The sequence below is a fragment of the Equus caballus genome, chromosome 5 (genome assembly GCF_041296265.1).
Source record: "Equus caballus isolate H_3958 breed thoroughbred chromosome 5, TB-T2T, whole genome shotgun sequence".
Classification (NCBI taxonomy): Eukaryota; Metazoa; Chordata; class Mammalia; order Perissodactyla; family Equidae; genus Equus; species Equus caballus.
In genome coordinates this window covers 82651416-82672177 of record NC_091688.1, presented here as the reverse complement: position 1 = coordinate 82672177, position 20762 = coordinate 82651416, and the positions used below count along the sequence as shown (strand labels likewise).

Here is a 20762-nt window from a genome sequence, read left to right as displayed (position 1 = left end):
ACTTTAAAACAAAGACTGTAATACATGACAAAGAAGGACCTTACATGATGATAAAGGGGTCAATCCAACAAGAGGATATAACATTTGTAAATATTTATGCACCCAACATAGGAGCACCTGAATATATAAAGCAAATATTAATAAACTAACAAGGAAAAAGAAACACCAATACAATAATAGCAGGGGACTTTCATACCCTACTTACATCAATGGATAGATCATTTACACAGAAAATCAACAAGGAAACATTGGTCTTAAACAACACATTAAACCAGATGGACTTAGATATATACAGAACATTCCATTCAAAAGCAACAGAATACACATTCTTCTCAAGTACACATGCAACATTCTCCAGGATAGATCATATGATAGGCCACAAATCAAGTCTTAATAAATTTAAGAGGACTGATATCATATCAAGCATGATTTCCAACCACAATGATACGAAACTAGAAATCAATTACAAGAAGAAAACTGGAAAATTCACAAATATGTGGAGACTAAACAACATGCTACCAAAGGACCAATGGGTCAAAGAAGAAATGAAAAGAGAAATAAAAAATACCTTGAGACAAATGAAAACGGAAATACAACATGCCAAAATTTACGGGACGCAGCAAAAGCAGTTCTAAGAGGGACTTTCATAGCAATAAATGAACACCTCAAGAAAGAAGAAATATCTCAAACAACCAACCTAACTTTATACCTCTAGGAACTAGAAACAGAAGAACAAATGAAGCCCAAAGTTAGTGGAAGGAAGGAAATAACAAAGATAAGAGCAGAAATAAATGAAACAGAAACTAAAAAGACAATAGAAAAGATCAATGAAACTAGCTGGTTCTTTCAAAAGATAAACAAAATTGACAAACCTTTAGCCAGATTCACCAAGAAAAAAAGAGAGAGCACTCAAATAACAAAAATCAGAAATGAAAGAGGACACATTACAACTGATACCACAGAAATACAAAAGATCATAAGACAATCTTGAACAATGATACACCAACAAATTGGACAAGTTAGAAGAAATGATAAGTTCCTAGAAACAAACAACCTACCAAGACAAACAACCTATCAAGACCTGAAACAAAAAATCTGAACAGATTGATTACTACTAAGGAGACTGAATCAGTAATTAAACACTTCCTGACAAACAAAAGTCCAGGACCAGATGGCTTCCCTAGTGAATTCTACCAAACATTCAAGAAATAATAAAATCTTTCTAAAACTCTTCAAAAAAACAGAAGAAGTAATACTTCCAAACTCATTTTACAAGGCCAGCATTACCCTGATACCAAAACCAGACAAGGATGTCAAAAGAACAGAAAATTACAGGCCAAAATCTCTAATGAACATAGATGCAAAAATCCTCAACAAAATATTAGCAAACTAAATTCAACAATATATTAAAAGGATCATATATCATGATCAAGTGGGATTCATTATAGGGATGCAAAGATGGTTCAACATCTGCAAATCAATCAACATGATACACCACACTAAGAAAATGAAGGATAAAAATCATATGATCATCTCATCAGATGCAGAAAAAGCATTTGACAAAATTCAACATCCATTTATGATAAAAACTCTCAACAAAGTGGGTACAGAGAAAACATACATGATAAAGGCTATTATGACAAGCTCATAGCTAACGTCACACTCATTGGTGAAAAGCTGAAAACTTTTCCTTTAAGATCAAGAACAAGACAAGGATGCCCACTCTCACCACTTCTATTCAACATAGTATTTGAAGTCCTAGATAGAGCAATTAAGTAAGAAAAAGAAATAAGAATCATCCAAGTTGTAAAGAAAGAAGTAAAACTGTCACTATTTGCAGATGACACAGTCGTATATATAGAAAACCCTGAAGACTCCACAAAAAAACTATTAGAACTAATAGAAGAATTCAGTAAAATTGCAGGATCTGAAATCAATATACAAAAATCTGTTGTGTTTCTATACACTAAAAATGAACAATCAGAAAGAGAAATTAAGGAAACAATCCCATTTACAATGGCAGCAAAAAGAATAAAACACCAGGGCCGGCCCAGTGGTGAAGCAGGTAAGTTTGCATGCTCCACTTTAGTGGCCCAGGGTTCACAGGTTTGGCTCCTGGGCACGGACCTACACACCACTCATCAAGCCATGCTGAGACAACATCTCACATACAAAATAGAGGAAGATTGGCATAGATGTCAGCTCAGCAACAGTCTTCCTCAAGTGAAAAAAAAAAAGAGGAAGATTGCCAACAGATGTTAGCTCAGGGCCAGTCTTCCTCACCAAAACAAAAACAAAAACAAAAAAAGAATAAAATATCTAGGAATAAATTTAACCAAGGAAGTAAAAGACTCATACACTGAAAACTACAAGACATCAATGAAAGAAATTGAAGAAGATACAAATATATGGAAAGATATTTCATGCTCATAGATTGAAAGAATTAATATTGTTAAAATATCTATACTACCCAAAGAAATCTACAAATTTAATGCAATCCCTATCAAAACTCCAATGGCATTTTTCACAGAAATAGAACAAACAATTCTAAAATCTGTATGGAACCACAAAAGAGCCTGAATAGCCAAAGTAATCTTGAGAAAGAAGAACAAAGCTGGAGGCATCACCTTTGCTGATTTCAAACTATAGTAATGAAAACACTATGGTATTGGCATAAAAACAGACACATAGATTAACAGAACAAAATAGAGACCAGAAATAAATCGACACATATATTATCAACTACTTTATGGCAAAGAAGCCAAGAATATGTAATGGGGAAAGGACAATCTCTTCAATAAATGGTGTTGGGAAAACTGGACAGCCACATGCAAAAGAATGAACTGGATCACTATCTTACACCAAATACAAAAAATTAACTCAAAATGGATTAAAGACTTGAACATGAGACCTGAAACCATAAAACTCCTACAAGAAAGCACAGGCACTATGCTCCTTGACACAGGTCTTGGTGATGATTTTTTTAATCTGACACCAAGAACAAAAGCAACAAAAGCAAAAATAAACAAGTAGGACAACATCAAACTAAAAATCTTCTGCACAGGAAAAGGAAACCATCAACAAAATGAAAAGGCAACCTACTGAATGGGAGACAATATTTGCAAATCATATATCTGATAAGCAGCAAATATCCAGAATATATAAAGAACTCACGTAACCCAATAGCAAAAAAATATATATATACATATGATTTTAAAAATGGGCAGATCTGAATAGACATTTTTTCCAAAGAAAACATACAGGTACATGAAAAGATGCTCAACAACACTAATCATCAGAGAAATACAAGTCAAACCCACAAGAGATATCACCTCACACCTGTTAGAACGACTATTGTCCAAAAGACAGGAAATAAGACAAGAAATAAGAAATAAGGATGTGGAAAAAAGGGAATCCTTGTGCACTGTTGGTGGGAATGTAAATTGGTGCAGCCACTATGGAAAACAGTATGGAGGTTCCTCAAAAAATTAAAAATAGAACTACCATATGATCCAGAAATTCCACTTTTGGCTATTTATCTGAAAAAATGAAAACTAACTCAAAAATATATCTGCACTCCCCCATGTTCATTGCAGCATTATTTACAATAGCCAAGATATGGAAACAACCTAAGTGTCTATTAGTAGATGAATGGATAAAGAAAATGTGATTTATATACAAATGGAATATTATTCAGCCATAAAAAGAATGAAATCTTGCTATTTGTGACAACACGGGTGGACCTTAAGGACATTATGTTAAGTGAAATAAATCGGACGGAGAAAGACAAATGCCATACAATCTCACTTATATGTGGAATCTAATAAAAACAAAAACAAACCAACATCACAGATAGAGAGAACCAACTGGTGGTTGCCAGAGATGAGGGGGGATAATAAAAGAAATGATGAAAGCGGTCAAAAGGTATAAATTTCCACTTATAAAATAAATGTCATGGGGATGTAACGTACAACATGCTGACTATAGTTAATAATGCTGTATTGCATATTTGAAAGTTGCTAAGAGTGTAGATCTTAAAATCCTCATCACAACAAAAAAACATATTTTGTAACTATGTAGGGTGATGGATGTTAACCAGACTTATTGTGGTGACCATTTAACAATGTATACAAACAGTGAATCACTATGTTGTACACTTAAAACTAATATAATGTTACATGTCAATTATACCTCAATTTTTTAAAACAGAAGATAAAGGTGAGAAACAGTTTAGAGAAAAAAAAAATTGCCAGGACCTGATCAATTGGACATGAGAAATAAGAAGAAATAATCAAAGGACTCATATTTCTAGCTTAGGCAACTTGTTGCATATAATTCAATTAACCATTATAGGAAACCCAAGAAAAGCAACTTTAAGGAAAAGCAAACTACAACAGGCTCACCACTGAAAATACTGACTCTGTAGTTGGAAATTTAGATTGGGAGAAAGAGTCACAAAAAAAGTGTATACAGCTTAATTTGATTATTTTATTAATTTAGCAAATTATTTGAGGATCCACTATGTTGCCAGGAATGTAGACCAAAAAAATATAAAAATGGATAAGAAATGGTTGCTGCGCTTGAGGGTCTCAATCCAGTATGAGAAATGGAATCTATCTGTAGGCAAAGGGTAGAGACTGGTAAAGCAAGTTCTCAGAGGATGATGGGTTCATTCTTTTTTTTTTTCTCCCCAAATCCCCCCAGTATATAGTTGTATATTTTTTTTAGTTGTGGATCCTTCTAGTTGTGGCATGTGGGACACCACCTCAACATGGCCTAATGAGTGGTGCCACATCCACGCCCAGGATCCGAACCCTGAGCCGCCAAAAGGGAGCACGTGAACTTCACCACTCAGCCACAGGGCCGGCCCCTGATGGGTTCATTCTCAACCATGGCCACATGTTAGAATCATCTGGGGTAACTTCTAAACATCCCAATGCCCAGTCCACACTCTGGGGGTGAGGTCTAGGCACCAGTGGTTGCTTAAACTCTCCAGGTGATGCCAATGTGCAGCCAAGATTAAGAAAGCAGGAGCTCAACTCAGAAAAGAACACCTGGGACATCTCTTCCTTTAAAACACTTGGCAATAATGGGGGGACGAGTGTGGATAAAGATAAGAGGTAGAAATAAGGGAACTTCGTTGAAGGTGTTCCTGCTTGATGATTTACAGATTATCTGTAAAGAAAAAGTATCAAACGCTAAGAATAAGGGTGTATGAGAATAAGTAGGCATCTTAAGGTTAGTAGCAAATTTTTGCAGAAGGTTCTGGAGAGAGTGTGCAAAAGAGTTGATTAGGAAGAAGTAAAAGTATTTCTAGGCAGTTATAAAGGTCTAATGGAAGTAGGCAATCATGCATTGATAGAAGCATCCATTTACAAGGTTGTTCAATTTTCCCTAACAATGCTTGGCAGTTTGAGAGCATGAACAGAGAAAACATTCACCCGAGAATGTAGATTGATGGGTCAGAAGGATGGAGGGAACTGAGAGTGCTGGTGAGAGTTAAAAATAGAATAAGAGTGAGGCGTGGGATTGCAGGCGTTGATGATGATTACACACTAAATGCATAAAGGAGTCAGAGAGATCAAAGGAGAGAGAATTTTGGTCAAAATGAGATTTCCAAATTTAAGATTTCAAGATAGCAGAATATACGGTGAGTTATGGCAAAAGACTCCTAACTGGTCTTCCTAATCTGTCTTTGCCCTTCTCCAATCCATTATCCACACTGCCCAAAACGCAATCTTTCTAAATTAAAAAGTCTGATCATCTCTCCCCACCCTCAAACCTCAATCGGCCAGATGAATTCAATCAAAAGCCAGCTCAAGAAGTCCTAATTATCACCTCCCCTATCCTGATAGTTAATACCCCATTCCTCTACACTCTCTCACTCTCGCCCAACCTTACACAAACTTTTCTACTTATAGTTATACTAGACAGCATTTACAAGTCTGTTTCCTCCACTAGATTCTGAGTTCCTTGAAGGCTGGAACCAAGTTCTAATCATCTTTTAACCCATATTTAAACAGTCTTCCTGAAAATTCAACAAGTAAATGTATCAGCTCTGGCATTTCTTGCTTGCTTATGCTTGTATTATTACCTTTAATAATGGTTTCTTTGGAGAAAACTCTTTAGGCTACTTGTCCACTTTTGTGAAGGCGTATTTAGTTAAAACTAGACAGATAATATAACCTACAAATACACTCAACCAGTCACACTGTATTATGCGACCATATGCTGAAGCAAATAATCAAAGGAAAGTACTAATTTCAACTCTTCCAAGTGGTGCAATTCCCATTCTTCCCCTAGGACACTTCATTTACTGTCTGTGACATATGTCTATCTGATAAATGCAAAGTGAGGACATCAGTGTCCATTTTTTTTAATTAACGAAACAAAATTTCTTTTATATTTATTAGATAAAAATTAATACAAACCAAACTTCTAATATTTCTTTCTGCACCCCAGTGGATCATCTTGCACACGCCATGATGTATATATAGCTCCATTTTAGACATCGTTGGTCTAGATATGAGGTTACGACCACCTTGTCAGTCACTACCAAAAAAAAATTAATTAAAATACATATCACACTACCTAAAATGCCATTTTTATAAAGGTTTTTTTTAAGCTAAAAACTTTTCAGAGGACTTCAGATATTCAGCACTTTGTATGAGCTTAAAAAGATTACTTTCCCAATACCTTGTACTATTGGAATAAGAAGGTAGTATAGGGGACAGAAAAAGAAAGCATTAAAAGGTAATTTGAAACCTTACAGAAATACTGAGCCTTCAAATCAGAATTCAGGTGACTAGGTGCAGGCTGTAAGTGAACATTTCATAGTTCTCTGGATTCCTCCTTAGCATTTCATCACACTTTACTTATTCAATTTCTGTCTTACAAACCAGTTACGAGCTCCCATGTGAGGCTGTCTGTCTTGTTGCCTGCTGTATTCCTAGCCACAAGAACAATGTACAGTGTGCCACATGTGGATGCTCACTGTAGAGGTACACTGTATATGCTCAAAAAATATTTACTAAACAAACGAATTAAAGAATGAAGTGGTTTAACTGAAGTCGTGATTAAGAAACTAACCAAAGAAAAGAGAACAAAAAAAGTGCTAAACATTGAGCTTTGAGGATTACCTATAGCAAAGCCATCAGAAGTGCCAGCAAAATAGAATGGGAAAGTCAAGGAGGCAGCAGGAAAACCAGGAAACAATAAGGCCCTGGAAAGGGGTGTGCTGTTGGGAAGGGGCTGAGTAGAGTTGCTGTGGAAGTCTGAGAAAAGGCCATTCGATTTACCAAGAAGATAATCGGCAACCTCAAAAATGCTATTTAAGCATAGTTACAGAAGTGAAAGTCAACTGCATGGAAGCAGGCAGAAAACCAGTGCTAAAGAAATAGAGGCAATACACTAGTCTTACGAATTCAGCAGTGAAACAAGAAAAACAGTTTTACAGCTATAGAGGCTCAACAGGAAGAAGAGAAGTTTTTTCAAATCAGGAAGATCTACACGTTTGAGGAAGAGGATCCAGAGTTTTTTCTTCTAACGGTGGACACAGTGTTGTGATCCTTCTGCAGAAATGGACATAAATTATGGCAAGTATACTTATTTGCTTTTCCACATAAAAATCTAAAAAGGACAATAAATGAAAAACAAGATTACTGATTATCTATTTCCTTTTCCATATTTCTGGGGAAAATAGGTTGAGATGAAAGATACATGGACTATTTTTGGTCTGGCAGACTCATTCTACTGGAGTTACCTTTGAAAGAAGTGGTTATTTCTGTCACCACCACAAAGAATAAAAGAACACAAATATTTACGTTATCTGCTGTTACTTATAATGCTTTTATTAACTAATTTTTCAGCCTTTAACAACTGCCACTGCTTTTGTGACTGCTGTTTCAGTAAAACACGGAAGCCTGAATGTGAGCTCATTTCATTGCCTGCTGGGCCTGCATTTTCCCAGCCCTAATGTAACAAAAGGGCACGGCGACACAAAAAAATACATAGGGCGTTTTCTTATTCTTGAAATAGTAATGTCTTTCCATCCGTGTTTGCACCTGTTTTAACTTAGTTCAAGCACAGTGTGTCATGAGACTGCTAAGAAGTTACTAGGAATTACCGTATAGGTTTTTGAACAGATTTCACATCATACAATCATTTGTCCTTAAAATTCGCCACGCTGAATCTTAAGGGTTATTCTGTCTCACTCACCATCTTAAACTTCTTTGTGTCCTCCATCGGGCACTTTGTGTCCCCGGCACCATGCTTTGCACCCAATAAGCACCTAGTGTTGATCCTGTAATCCAGTGTGTGCATGCTGCCAATCACAAAGTCCTTGCGGCAGCAAATAGTTAACAGAGCTTTTGGTGGGGGTGGCTAAGTCCCCAAGAGTTGTCAAGTAATCGAACTGAGAGCTTCTTGAGGGCAGGGACAGGGTCTTGTTCAGCATGTTATCTCCAGCGCCTAATTCAGTCCTCGTACACAGTCGATACTCAGAAACGCTGAATGAATGAACAACAGACTCGGTGGGGACATTAGATTCAACTCTATTCTGCAAATTTACGCCGAGCGCCATGCAGGCTTCAGGGACCACCCCGGCGCGGGTGCTACAAGATGCCTGGGAGCTGCTGGTTCTAATTTCACAGATGTTGTAATTCTATGCTATAACTTCCATATTTTCTCTTAAAGCACAAAGGACATTTGAGTTGTCTCTGCTCTTGGTTTTCAGGGGCTTAACGGCAAACATGCCGCGTCCCCGCGGCGGGCAGCTCTCCGCGAACGCGACCCTCCCTCGGGTGGGGTAGGCCGAGCTCCCGGCGCCCCCCGCGGCTGAGCCGCCCCGATCCTGAAGGGGTCGCTGTTCCCGCGATAACCTCTTTAAAGTTCCGCCCCGCGGCCGGCGCTCGCTTCCTCCGTTGGGGACCCAGCCCCAGACGGCCTGAACGCCCGGCCGTTTGCGTCGTGCTCGCCCACCGCGGCCAGAGCCGCCGTTAGCGGCCGCAGTCCCAGCGGACAGGCGCTGCTCTCGGCCTCCGCCGCCGCCTGGGCACGCGGCCCGCTCCGAGTCGCTCGTTCTCGCCCCACCCTCTCTCTCCCCCTTCACGGAAACGACAGCTGCGGCGGCGGGGCTGGCGCCGCCTCCCTCCACCTACCACGTCTGCCCCCGCCACTGTCGCCCGGCGCCCCAGCCCGGCCGCGGCGCCCCTGCATCCCCGCTAGGTCAGCCGGCAGCTCGGCCCGGCTGCAGCCCAGGATGAACATCATGGACTTCAACGTGAAGAAGCTGGCGGCCGACGCGGGCACCTTCCTCAGTCGTGCGGTGCAGGTACCGCGGTGGGGGAAGGGGTGGCGGCGCCGGGCAGGACCAGGGAGGGGCCGCCGCAGCGCCCGGCCTGAGGCGGCTGAGCCCTCCGCACCTGGCCTCGCCTGCCGCTCGGCGGGCCTGTGGCGGCCGGCGGCCCTGGTGATGGGCGCGGCCTGGTGCTCCTCTGCACCCGGCGGCCGTTTTCCTGCCCAGCCGCCACTCCACGGGAAGCGAGGCGGGATAGGGACGGGGCCCGGAGCCTACTCCCGCCCCTGGAGGACACCTTGAGTTCGGCCTCCGGTTTCTGACCTCACGGCGCCGGTGCTTGGGTGACCTCCACCCACCCCTACCCCGGCGGGCGGAGGCCTTGCGAGTCCCGCGCGGAGACAGACCATTCTTGCACCGCCCCCACCCTTGCCTTTCGTTTCTCTCACCCTCCTCGCCAAGTCCAAGAAGGAAGTTTCCTTTTCCTGCCCCTCAACCCAGAGAGCTGCCAACTCAGTTCCCTCCAGCCCTCCCTCTCCCTGAAAGGACCGTCCCTGGGCTTGGCAGTCCGTGGGAGAAATGGAGATCGCCAGTTGGCGTCCAAACTTTGCCAAGGCCATGAGAAACCTAGAGTTTGGGGGTTCCCACCCATTCTCAGAATGGGAAGCGCCGGCAGTAGGGTGAATCTTTCCTGGTTCATGCGTGCCTATAGTCGGTGGTATGTTTCAAATACACTTTAAGGGGAGAAGTTAGCTATCTCGTAGTATTCCGCAGTCAGGGAAGCGTCAGTACGAGGCAACTGGGACGGTTTCCTACAGTCATCACCCACATTATGCCAGCTCAGTTAAATCTATGAACAGATGTAAATTTTGCCACAACATGGGTTATAAACAATCTGGTGTCTGAGTTAATGACATAGTCACGGTAGCAACAACATTCTCTTATGTAAAGTGAAAACAAAAATAGTTTTCCAGTATGCATACCAAATTGATACAGAAATGTAAATCAGTTGTTTTGCTTTACTACTTTCCTTGTCTCTTTCACCCCAATTTCATTGGCATAGTGCATCTTACATTGCACTATTCTTGGGAAAAGTGTGGTAGAACTAGAGCAAGGTAATAGCTGCCCATTGTGAAAAAACTGTGTCAAACATTTTGCTAGGCATTTGACAGATTATCTCCAGTCCTTTCTGTAGCTTTGCCAGATCAATGTTATTAACCCCTTTGATGTATAAGGAAGCAGCCTCAGAGAGGTAAAGTAACTTGCTTAACTTGCAGTCTAGTAAATAGCCAACTGCTGTTTGACCTACTACTGCAAGTTGCTTTTCTCTTCCTGGATAAGCATTGCGGGTTTAGGACACACTGTAGAATAATAGAATGTTACAGCCTGGAGAGACCTTCTAGTACAATGTGAGCATTTCAGTAACACTTAAGCAAATAATACTTAAGAGATGGGAAATTCCTTCTAGGTTTTGATTTCCAAATTACAAAATCTACATGATGAGTAATAAGCTAGCTGCCTTAACCCTCTTCTCCCCCTCCTCCACTAAAATATAGGGTATATTGTAAAGACATTAAACTGTATAGTTAAAATAATTTCTTGATTTAAATTTAGCCTATTTCTAATACTTCAAAGACAAGGTGCAAGAAGAATGAGTGATTGAGGGTCTGAAATAAATTATGATTTGTGAGACTTAATGTTGACTGCAAAGGAGGCAGAACCTTTGGTATTATTTTTTTTAGGACTGATTTCCTGTGATTCTAAATGCTGAATGCAGATTTGACACTATATAATGCCACTCTTTTAAATACGGTTAGATTTGTTTTCAGGTGCATAATCCACAGTGCTTACTTAGGACACGTGTACTAGAATTTGATTTAAATTGTCTACAGACTGGATTTAAAAAATAAATGTGGCAAAACTCTCAAAAGATGTACAGGTACTTCCCAAATGAATTTTAATTACTAATTGTTTCAGATTCTTTAGGAAAATGTTCTTAAGTTCTGTCCTAATCTGTTATCTATCAAATAATTTTCAGTCTTTAATACTTAAATGCCTGCTCCATGTCTGCCTGTCACTACTACAGGCATCCCTCATTATAAGCAGGGTGTTGGTTCCAGACTCTTCGGTGGATGTGGATACCAAAATCTGCAGATAAAATGGCATAATATTTGCATATAACCTACACACATCTTCCCATATACTTTAAATCATCTCTAGATTATTTGTAATACCTAGTGAGATGTAAATGCTGTGGAAATAGTTATCATACTTGTATTGTTCAGGGAATAATGACAAGAAAAAAAGTCTGTACATGTTCGGTACAGATGAAACCATCATAGACTTTTTGATCTGCACTTGGTTGAGTGTACAGATTCAGAACCTGCGGATATGGACGGCCCACTGTATTTTGGATACTGGTGATAGAGCAACGAATAAAATCAAGAAAACCAGTGAATTAAATCAACTCCAAAATGTCTGCCCACCCAGACCTTACAGTCTAGCAAGAGACGACGAACTAGTAAATACATCAGATGGTGATGGAGAAAAAGACCATAGGGGATAGCTTAATGGCAGAGGTGGCAGGTGTTGCCATGTTGTCTAGATATGATGGTCAGGGCCAGCCTTTCTAATAGGATCAGATTTGAAGAGACCTCAAGGAAGTGACCGATTCCCAGTTTTTTGAAGGAAAAGCATTTCAGGCAGAGGGAACAAGTGCAAAGACTGTGGTTGCAGGGGTACTAGGGAGACCAGTTAGGGAGCTGTGGCCATAGGACAGGCAAAAGGTGATGTGACTGAGATAAGAATTACAGCAGGGGACGTTCAAAACCTGTCCAGTATTGCTTGTCAGATTGTCTGGGGTTCAAGAGAAAGGTGAGTCAAGGATGACTCTGAGGTTTTGCCTTGAGTCATTTACTAAGTGAAAAATTTCAGGAGGAATAGGCTCCTTTAATGTGTCTTTTTATATTGTCTGTTAGAGATATGTTCTGAAATACTTATATATAAACTGTATCATATCTGAGAATTGCTTAAAATATTTCAGAAGAAAAAAGGGATAGTTGAAACAACGTTGGCAGAATGTTGATAGTTATTGAACCTGGGTTATGGGTTCATGAGATTTCATTATACTATTATGGTTTTGTGTTTGTCATTGCCACAATACTTTTTTTAAAATAAAATATGTGAGAAAGGAAAGATGGTTCCAAAATGTAACATATGAAATTTGGAATACATTATGGTAATTTTCAACAAAACACTACATCCTCATGTCAGTAACTGAGTTCCAACTCTAAATTGAGTTGACATCCGTATAGTGCCAAGTGTCGTCCTAAGAAGAGCATTAAGACCTATGCCAGTTATTCATTATAAGCAATAAGAACAGTAGGAATGGAGTTCATCTTCCACATTTCTAAATAATTTCTATTCAAATTATACCTTAAGGAAGGCCCTTCTCTGGCTGGCCAACTGCCATACATTTTTTCCATTTTACTTAAAAATTTTTAAGTTAGTGGCTGGCCCCTTAGCCAAGTGATTAAGTTCGTGCGCTCAGCTTTGGCGGCCCAGGGTTTGGCCAATTTGGATCCTGGGCGCAGACATAGCACCCCTCATCAGGCCATGCTGATGTGATGTCCCACATAGCACAACCAGAAGGACCTACAACTAGAATACAACTAGGTACTGGGGGGCTTTGAAGAGAAGAAGAAGAAGAAGAAAAAAAAAAAGATTGGCAACAGATGTTAGCTCAGGTGCCAATCTTTAAAAAAAAAAAATTTTAAGTTAAAAATTAAACATATTCTCTGTTTTAAAAAGTAAAATCAAACTATTAAAGCATATAAATGAGTCTCATCACTCCACTTTCACCCTTCAAAAATTTGTTTATATACCTTGGTACTTAAAAAGAATGTTAAGGTGAAATGTATAAGTGAAAATGAATATTCCTTTTCACATTCATTCATTAACAGTCCATTTGGGTGCTTTGTTCTTAATCCCTCAAAACAGAATACAGAAGCATCAGGTAATTTATCCTTGATAAATCGTTACTTTATTAGCGTCTTAAAAAGACATTTATTAGTTCTTAGAATCTGTCTTTTCCATCTAAACTCCTTAGTAGAAGTACTCCCTTCTGGGCTTGTCTTTTCTCTCATTCATATATAAACTCTGTATTCTTACCAAATTATTTTTTTAATTTCCGAAGTACCTTGTACTTTTCTAACTCTAGGCTTTTCTTCATACAGTTAAACTCATCTTGAATGCCCTCCACCCCATCTTGGTATAGTCTTTCCTTGCCTCAAGATACAACTTCAAGTCCCATCTCAGAACACAGGAGCTTGATATGAAATCCTGTGTCATTTTTCAGTTCTGTATGATCATGTGGCATTTTTCTTCTAATGAACTGTTATGTAAGGTCCCTTGGAGCTCTAAAATTCTTGTTACTCCATAGCTTTCACATCTTCAATAAGATTGTCTGTCCTAAGGAATCAGCTCTGTTTCTTTTTTATTCTTCTCTCACAACGTCCAACTTGGTTCTTTTTAATTTTTTATATCATTTTAGGAAAGTAAGGTAGTATACATATGGAAAGTTTGCTCTTTGAATCATTTAGCCTATTGAATAATTTTGTTTTTATTAATACTTTTCTAGCATTGTATCTGCTGACCTTGAAGTTGATTAATGCCAGTCTAAAATATTAAACTATTTAGTTCAACCTATATTTATTGAGTAGCTCCTAGGTCTTTACATTGAAGGATACCGAGATGAATGAGACCCAGTTGCTACCCTCAAGGACTTCATAGTCTAGTTGCAATTTGTCATAATTTAGATATTTTATTCTTTGTGGTAAATACCCATTTTGTGAATTACTGTTCTCTTACTTTACTTGATAAATCTTTCAAGTGAGCACATTTTTAATTCAGAATTGATATTAAAGCAAAGTTTTGCTCACAATCTTTGAAATAAGAGCCTATACTTCCTTAAAAAAGTATTTTCAAACTAAATTAATTAGGGAAGGGGTTCATTTTAGCTTTCTGACATTTTCTTTGAACTGACTTCTAAAGTTACACCATGAACTTCATGAATGCCAGCTATTCTCTGAGGGACAAAAGGTCTTTAAAATTTAGTTGCAAGCTTGGCCTTGATCTGCTGTTTAATTCAGCAAGCATAGTAGTGTGTCTAAGCTGGAGATGTAAAGATGAATATGTTGCTGCCCTCAACTAGCTCGTGTCAAGAGTGGCAGATCCTGTCTGGATGGAATTCTAACTTGGCCAAACATTCTCTCTTAAGCCCTTCTCAAATCCCATTTCTTTTATAGAATTTAAACTGCAATAACTTCACTAGGTCTCTAAAATTCTAATAAACATAGCGTGTTCAAAGTCCCTATGTTTTTCTCATTATGTAAAAACTCTGCCTATTTAGTGTTTCCCAAAACTATGTTGGCATGCTTTGGTGCTCTTGGCATTAATTTAGTAAACTACTAGATAGAAGGTGGTTTGTTAACCTGATGTTGAAATAATTATGTATAAGCCTAGAACAGTGATGCTCAGTCTTAGCTGCACTTAAAATTACCTGAGGAATCTTTACAGGCTGCAGCCCAGTCCAGTTGAATTAGAATCCTTGGGGTTGGATTTGGCATCAGTGTTTTTGAAACCTCCCCCAAGTAATTGCAGAGAACAGCCAAAATTGGGAACCAGTTGAGAAGGATCTGCTTTACAGTTTACTAAAGAATATTCAGAATTTGTGTTATACATTTTCCCCCAAGAAGTTTAGACTACTTTTGAAATATTACTCTTACCCAGTCAGAGAACTGATGGTTTGAGTTTTTATTAAATAGATGTCTTTGATCACCCACCCTTTTCACTTAGAGTTCTTTTTTCTTTCTAGTAAAGCAGGGTATGGAATCCAGGCTACTATTTCTTACTGTAGGCTACATTCCTCTCTTGCAGTAAAGGAAGGATTACAGTGCCTGGCATAATGTAGCTGACTCAAAGACAATCCTTCCCTTAAAGGAGTGTTTAGAGAAAATATACAAGGAGGGGGATTAAGCTTTCTATTCTCATGTTGTTTTACTGTATTACTAATGAAATATTGTGAAAGAATTATACATCATATTACAGTTTACAGAACACTGGGTTTGGGTTTCTATGACTTATTTACATTCTGACTTTTATAGTACGTTGTTTTCACAAAAATTTTAATTATTAAATGCTACTGCTATACTTTCATTAAAATACATGCTTAAAATCAACTGTAGTTTCTCATTAACAGCTATTATCATCAAGAAACTACACAGTTAAAAACTAAAACTTTTTAAGCGTAAAATATAAAATTTTTGGTTATTAGGAAAGGGATCTTTTTTAAAAGAAAATTAATATGTCTTTTTGTCCTTCTGAAAATGGTACCATTATTATAATTTTATGTTTGTGTTTAGGCAGTATTATTAAGATCATAAAATCTTTGAAGGCAAGAACCATGTCATATGCTGATTATACATCTTACATACAGTAGATGAAAATATATATACTCCATAAATATTTTTTATTAATAATTTAAACTTCCTTAATTTAGTTGCTATAATGCATCATTTTCAGTAGTAGATGCATTCTTAAAAGTGTTTTAGAGAAAAATGTTACGTATTACATATTGTACTATTGTAATATGTTGTACCTCCTGAATAACAATGGAAAAAATCCTTAAGCCCCCACAATGATAAAATATGGGAAATAGTATATCTTTTACAATTGTACATTTAAGTAATAAAATTTAACTTTATAATTTTAACTTAAATATATATAACATTAGCAAAGTTCTTATGTCCCCCCCGCTCCCTCCCCCCCGCTTTTTTTGGTTCGTTCTAGATAGGATTAAGGTTGCCATTAATTTGATGATTATTGAATATTTTGTAAGAAGCAGAGGTGGACTATAGGATAAAGCTGACCAGAGTGCTATGAACAAAGACACAGAGACAGGGAAGCACAGCATATGTTTGGATAATGGCAGTAGAAAATATTAATTTACTGGAAGGGTAGTGTAGTGTACTAATACTGATTCAAACAGATGTGAGATTGAATCACAATGCCGACACCTTGGGCAAAATGTTTAACCACTGTGAGCCTCAACTTCTTCATCACTAAAATTATGATTCTTACCTATATAAGAAGATTTTTTTGAGTATTTTAGATAAAATGCACAACTGAGTGTATGGCACTTTCTAATGTATGCTAAGCCCTAACACTGTTAAGGATACAGAAGTATAAAAAAGGTCTTATAAATGATCTTAATTGAGAAAAGAAAACACTAAAAAAAAAATTACAAGGTAAAACAAGACCATATATAACATACTGAGATGTGAAACACAATGTAGTTAGAGTGAAAAAAAATAGTAACTCTTTTCACTCTCAGAGAATTCAAGTAAACGTCAGATAGAATTTATTATTGGTGCTTCAGAACATTGTTCATGTGGGCCTTATTGCAGAACTGCTATTTTCTAAACAGGTTTTCTATAATCAGACTCTCTATCTCACTTATGCTTAGTGTTCCTTATATTGCTTTTTGTGTTTTTTTTTATCCTTCTGAACTAAGAGTAAAAAACCTACTCATTGTGTTTGTAGAATCTTACTTTGTAAGTCAGTTTACATATTTTCTTTGTTTCTTGCTCAGACTTATACAAAAAAAATGACGTTGCAAATACTCATCTTTGGTCTATTACACTTTCACACACTGTCTTTTTCACTAAAAAATGTTTATTTAGGGGCCAGCCCGGTGGCACAGCAGTTAAGTTCACACGTTTCACTTTGGCGGCCTGGGGTTCACTGGTTTGGATCCCAGATGCGGACCCATGCACCACTTGTCAAGCCATGCTGTGGCAGGCATCCCACATATAAAGTGAGGAAGATGGGCATGGATGTTAGCTCAGGGCCAGTCTTCCTCAGCAAAAAGAGGAGGACTAGTGGCAGATGTTAGCTCAGGGCTAATCTTCCTCAAAAGAAAAAAAATGTTTATTTAGTGAGATACCTATAAGGAAGTGTCATGACAATCAGAAAATATTAGTTAATTAAGTGAGCAGGACTTTTGACCGGAACATTGAAGTGTTTTATTTTCCTAATAATTGCCTTTTTAATTGTTGGTTCTCTGAAATATTATTGGGAGAAACTTAGTCTAAAACATAATTTGTATCAGATAAACTCAGTGACTTTTTATTTAATTGCTATTTATAAACATTTTTTAGTAATTTCTAGCCTGTACCTTTAATTCCAGTGTGTTTCTAAAACATCTAAATCATTAACATGATTTTATGTACTGAAAAAAATAAGCATATAGGTTTATATCGTTTAGGTAATATTTGTCATTTAGCTCTTGTATAACCGAGAACTATGTCTTTAGTTCTTAGCAGAGTGCCTTGCACAAAGACTGACCTAATAAATACTGATTTTTAAATGTGGATCTGTTGATTATTGTACTAATCTGTTCTTGGACGTTAAATATAAATTAAGGATTTATACCAAAAAATAATATTTAATATGCATGAAGGTAGTGCTAGTGATTGTGTAGTGTAGAGGAGGAAGAACATTTCCTCCACCCACTGGGTCTTTCTGGCTGGGCTGCAAATTAAATTGACATGAGACAGAATAACAGGAGAAAATCAAACAAAGCTCTATAACATTTATACATGGGAGAGACCCCCAAAAACTAAGTAACTCACCAAAATGGCAGAGGCTCTCATCTTAAATACCATCTTCAGCTAAAGACAAAGGAGGATGTTGGGGGGGAGTGTTTGGGGCCTCAAAGGGGAGGAAGACAGTTCACATGGAAATGGAAAAGCAAATGTTTGTAAATAGAACTTTGATAAGAGTGGGCTTAGCAAGGGTCCTCCCAGTCCGCAGTTGTGTGGTGTTGGCCTGTCCTGGGGGCAGGCCTTTATTTTGAATTTCTTTTAGGCAGTTGGGGGGAGTTTCTTTCAGAGTGTTTTGTTCTTAAAAATAATCAAGGCAAGGCAAGAGACACATTTTGTGGTGGCCAATTCTGATCCCCCACACTAGCAATGCAATTGGAAGATAAATCTCTATACCCTCTCCCTAGATCTTTACATAGCTCATTTCTTACTGTTCAGTATCAGGTTGTTACCTGCTCAGAGAGGCTATTTCTCTAACCACCCCCATCTCACACTCCTCAAACTCCTACACCCCCTTCCAGTCCCTGATTGCATATCCCTCTCCCTTTGAAGCCTTCCCTGATTTTCCTGCTCCCCCAAGCCCCTGTGGAATGAATTCTTCCTTCCTCTGTGCTTGAATTCTGTAATTCGCTCAGTTAATCATTCACTCGCTCAAGAAACAATAGGACCACCTGTATTGGTCCTCTCTCCACCATCTTTTTTATCTATGTATCCTTATTATCAAATTATTTATTTACTTGTTTATTGTCTGTCTTCCCTATTAAAATATAAGCTTCCTAAGAGCAGAAAGCTTGTCTGTTTTTTGGCTGCTGAAACCCATGTGCTTAGAATGGTGCCTGGCACATATGTAGGTGCTTAATAAATATTTGTTGAAGTAATGAATAGAATGAACAAATAGATGTACTTGCTTATTAAGGTACTAAGTGAGTAATTTTTCTCTACTGGTAGATCATCCCCTGTGGATGATGTTCACCTGGGTGTGTTCCCTTTCTTTCCCTCCTATTGGTTGTTTTATCTGGGAAATAATCTATTTAACTGTTGGAGATAGGGCTTCGAACATGTAAAATTCTAATCTGTACCTCTGTAGGAGGTCTGTTGCTTAGAATCTTCAAGGATCTGTAGAGAATACCAGAATTCTCCCTTAAGAATGAGATTATGTAGTTACCAAACTGACCTTGGGATTAGGATTTTGATTTTTTGCCCAGTGCCTCTCCTATCCTCGGTTACAGTACACTGCAAGTTTATGGGCTTAGGCAATAGCTTTGGAACTGCTCTTCTCAGTTCCACCCATTGGGTCAGGGCTTGGCTACAGACCAGTCTCAAAAAGACCTAAGTTTTTACAGAAGCTCGAGCTGTTATTTCTAGCCTCTGAACAAGACTTTCAGTGGGGGTTGTAACCAGAAGTCTAAGAATAACATTCTGGAGAACCTTTCAGCTAAAAGTACTAATTGATAATCAGTTGAAAGTATTAGGCCAAAAAGAAGGATGTTGAAACATACATAATAAAAGTAAGAAAAATGGAGCAGCAGAAGATATTTTAAGAAATGAAAGGGGGAAAAAGCAAGGTGAACATTATATTTTGGTAGGCAGAAATGAGTTATGACTAATAAGCATAGAATTAGTACTAGTGATATACGTGTGTTTTGATGGGAGAAAGCCACATGTTCCAGAGGAAAATTATATATAATAAATAGTCTGAGTCATCACCTTTAATATTTAATTGAAAGTATCCACAAGTCTCCATAAAATCTACATGAAAATCTTTTACCTCTTTGTTATTATATGGGCAATGCTGCCTTTCTTCAAAAACCAACACACTCAAGATAATAAAAATTGATACGTTGAGTATATTTAACTACATTTTGTGATCTTTAAAACACACCTCCATATTGTGAATAGGATATATTCCAAAAGTTAGGGTATAAATCAATTGCTGGAACATAATCTGAAGAAGCAACTTAAATGATAGTTTCCCAGAGCATCCCATAAAAGTCTAACTCAGTGTGATTAAAGTGCTGATAATACAAAGCCACATTAAACATAAACAGCCCTTTTTAAATTCAAAATAATAATTACCAGGCACTGAAAAAAGTGATTTACATACATACTCTTACTTAATTCTCAAAGCACTGTGAGGTGTGTATTGTCTCTCTCTTACAATAGAGGATACCTAAGAAAAAAATATTCAAAAGCTCGCTCAGGTCACACAGTTAGCAGTGCAGCCAGGATTTGAATTCAGATCCAACTGACCCAAAGCTCTTACTCCTTACCACTATATTATCCTACCTTTCCATGTAAGAAACATTTGTATACTTTATATAACAGGCAATATGTTAGATTGTCTGTAGAATTCACACCATACATTTTAGCAGAACTAAGGATACGTGTTACATGTAAGATAGAGTCATGGTAAGTGCCAAAAGAGGTATGAATAAACTACCACAGTGGCAAAACAAGTAGCATTCACATGCAGTGGTTTGCAAACAGTTATTTTGTATGTTCGGGATTATTTGGATTTGAGTTTTCTCTTAAATATTGATGAAGGTTTCTAAAATGTATTTCAGATATGTTTAATTTTTTTTATAATCAATAACAGTTCACAGAAGAAAAGCTTGGCCAGGCAGAGAAGACAGAATTGGATGCTCACTTAGAGAACCTACTTAGTAAAGCTGAATGTACCAAAATATGGACAGAAAAAATAATGAAACAGACTGAAGTGTTATTGCAGCCAAATCCAAGTAAGAAACTTTTTACCTTTTGTCTACCTTACTGACTAATCTTATTAAAAGGTCCTGCTGGTAGGT

The 20762-nt window shown here is 37.9% G+C and overlaps 2 protein-coding genes across 8 annotated transcripts in view; one reads left to right on the top strand and one right to left on the bottom strand.

The window, feature by feature from the left end:
• The window catches only part of LOC111773652 (uncharacterized), a 108676-nt gene extending 99562 nt beyond the window's left edge, over positions 1-9114 (bottom strand). For both annotated transcript variants that reach the window (XM_070267355.1, XM_070267356.1), the window contains exon 1: positions 8218-9114. The gene's annotated coding sequence lies outside the window, so the exon portion shown is untranslated. The remainder of the gene's footprint in view (positions 1-8217) is intronic.
• The window catches only part of SH3GLB1 (SH3 domain containing GRB2 like, endophilin B1), a 37196-nt gene continuing 25351 nt past the window's right edge, over positions 8918-20762 (top strand). For 5 of the 6 annotated variants that reach the window (XM_023641727.2, XM_023641725.2, XM_023641724.2 and 2 more), the window contains exons 1-2: positions 9149-9331; positions 20555-20696. In XM_023641727.2, the coding sequence (XP_023497495.1) occupies positions 9260-9331; positions 20555-20696 (214 nt within the window). In that variant the 5' untranslated portion in view covers positions 9149-9259. Of the gene's footprint in view, positions 9332-20554; positions 20697-20762 lie in introns of all 6 variants that reach the window. The other variant, XM_023641728.2, reaches the window with a different exon arrangement.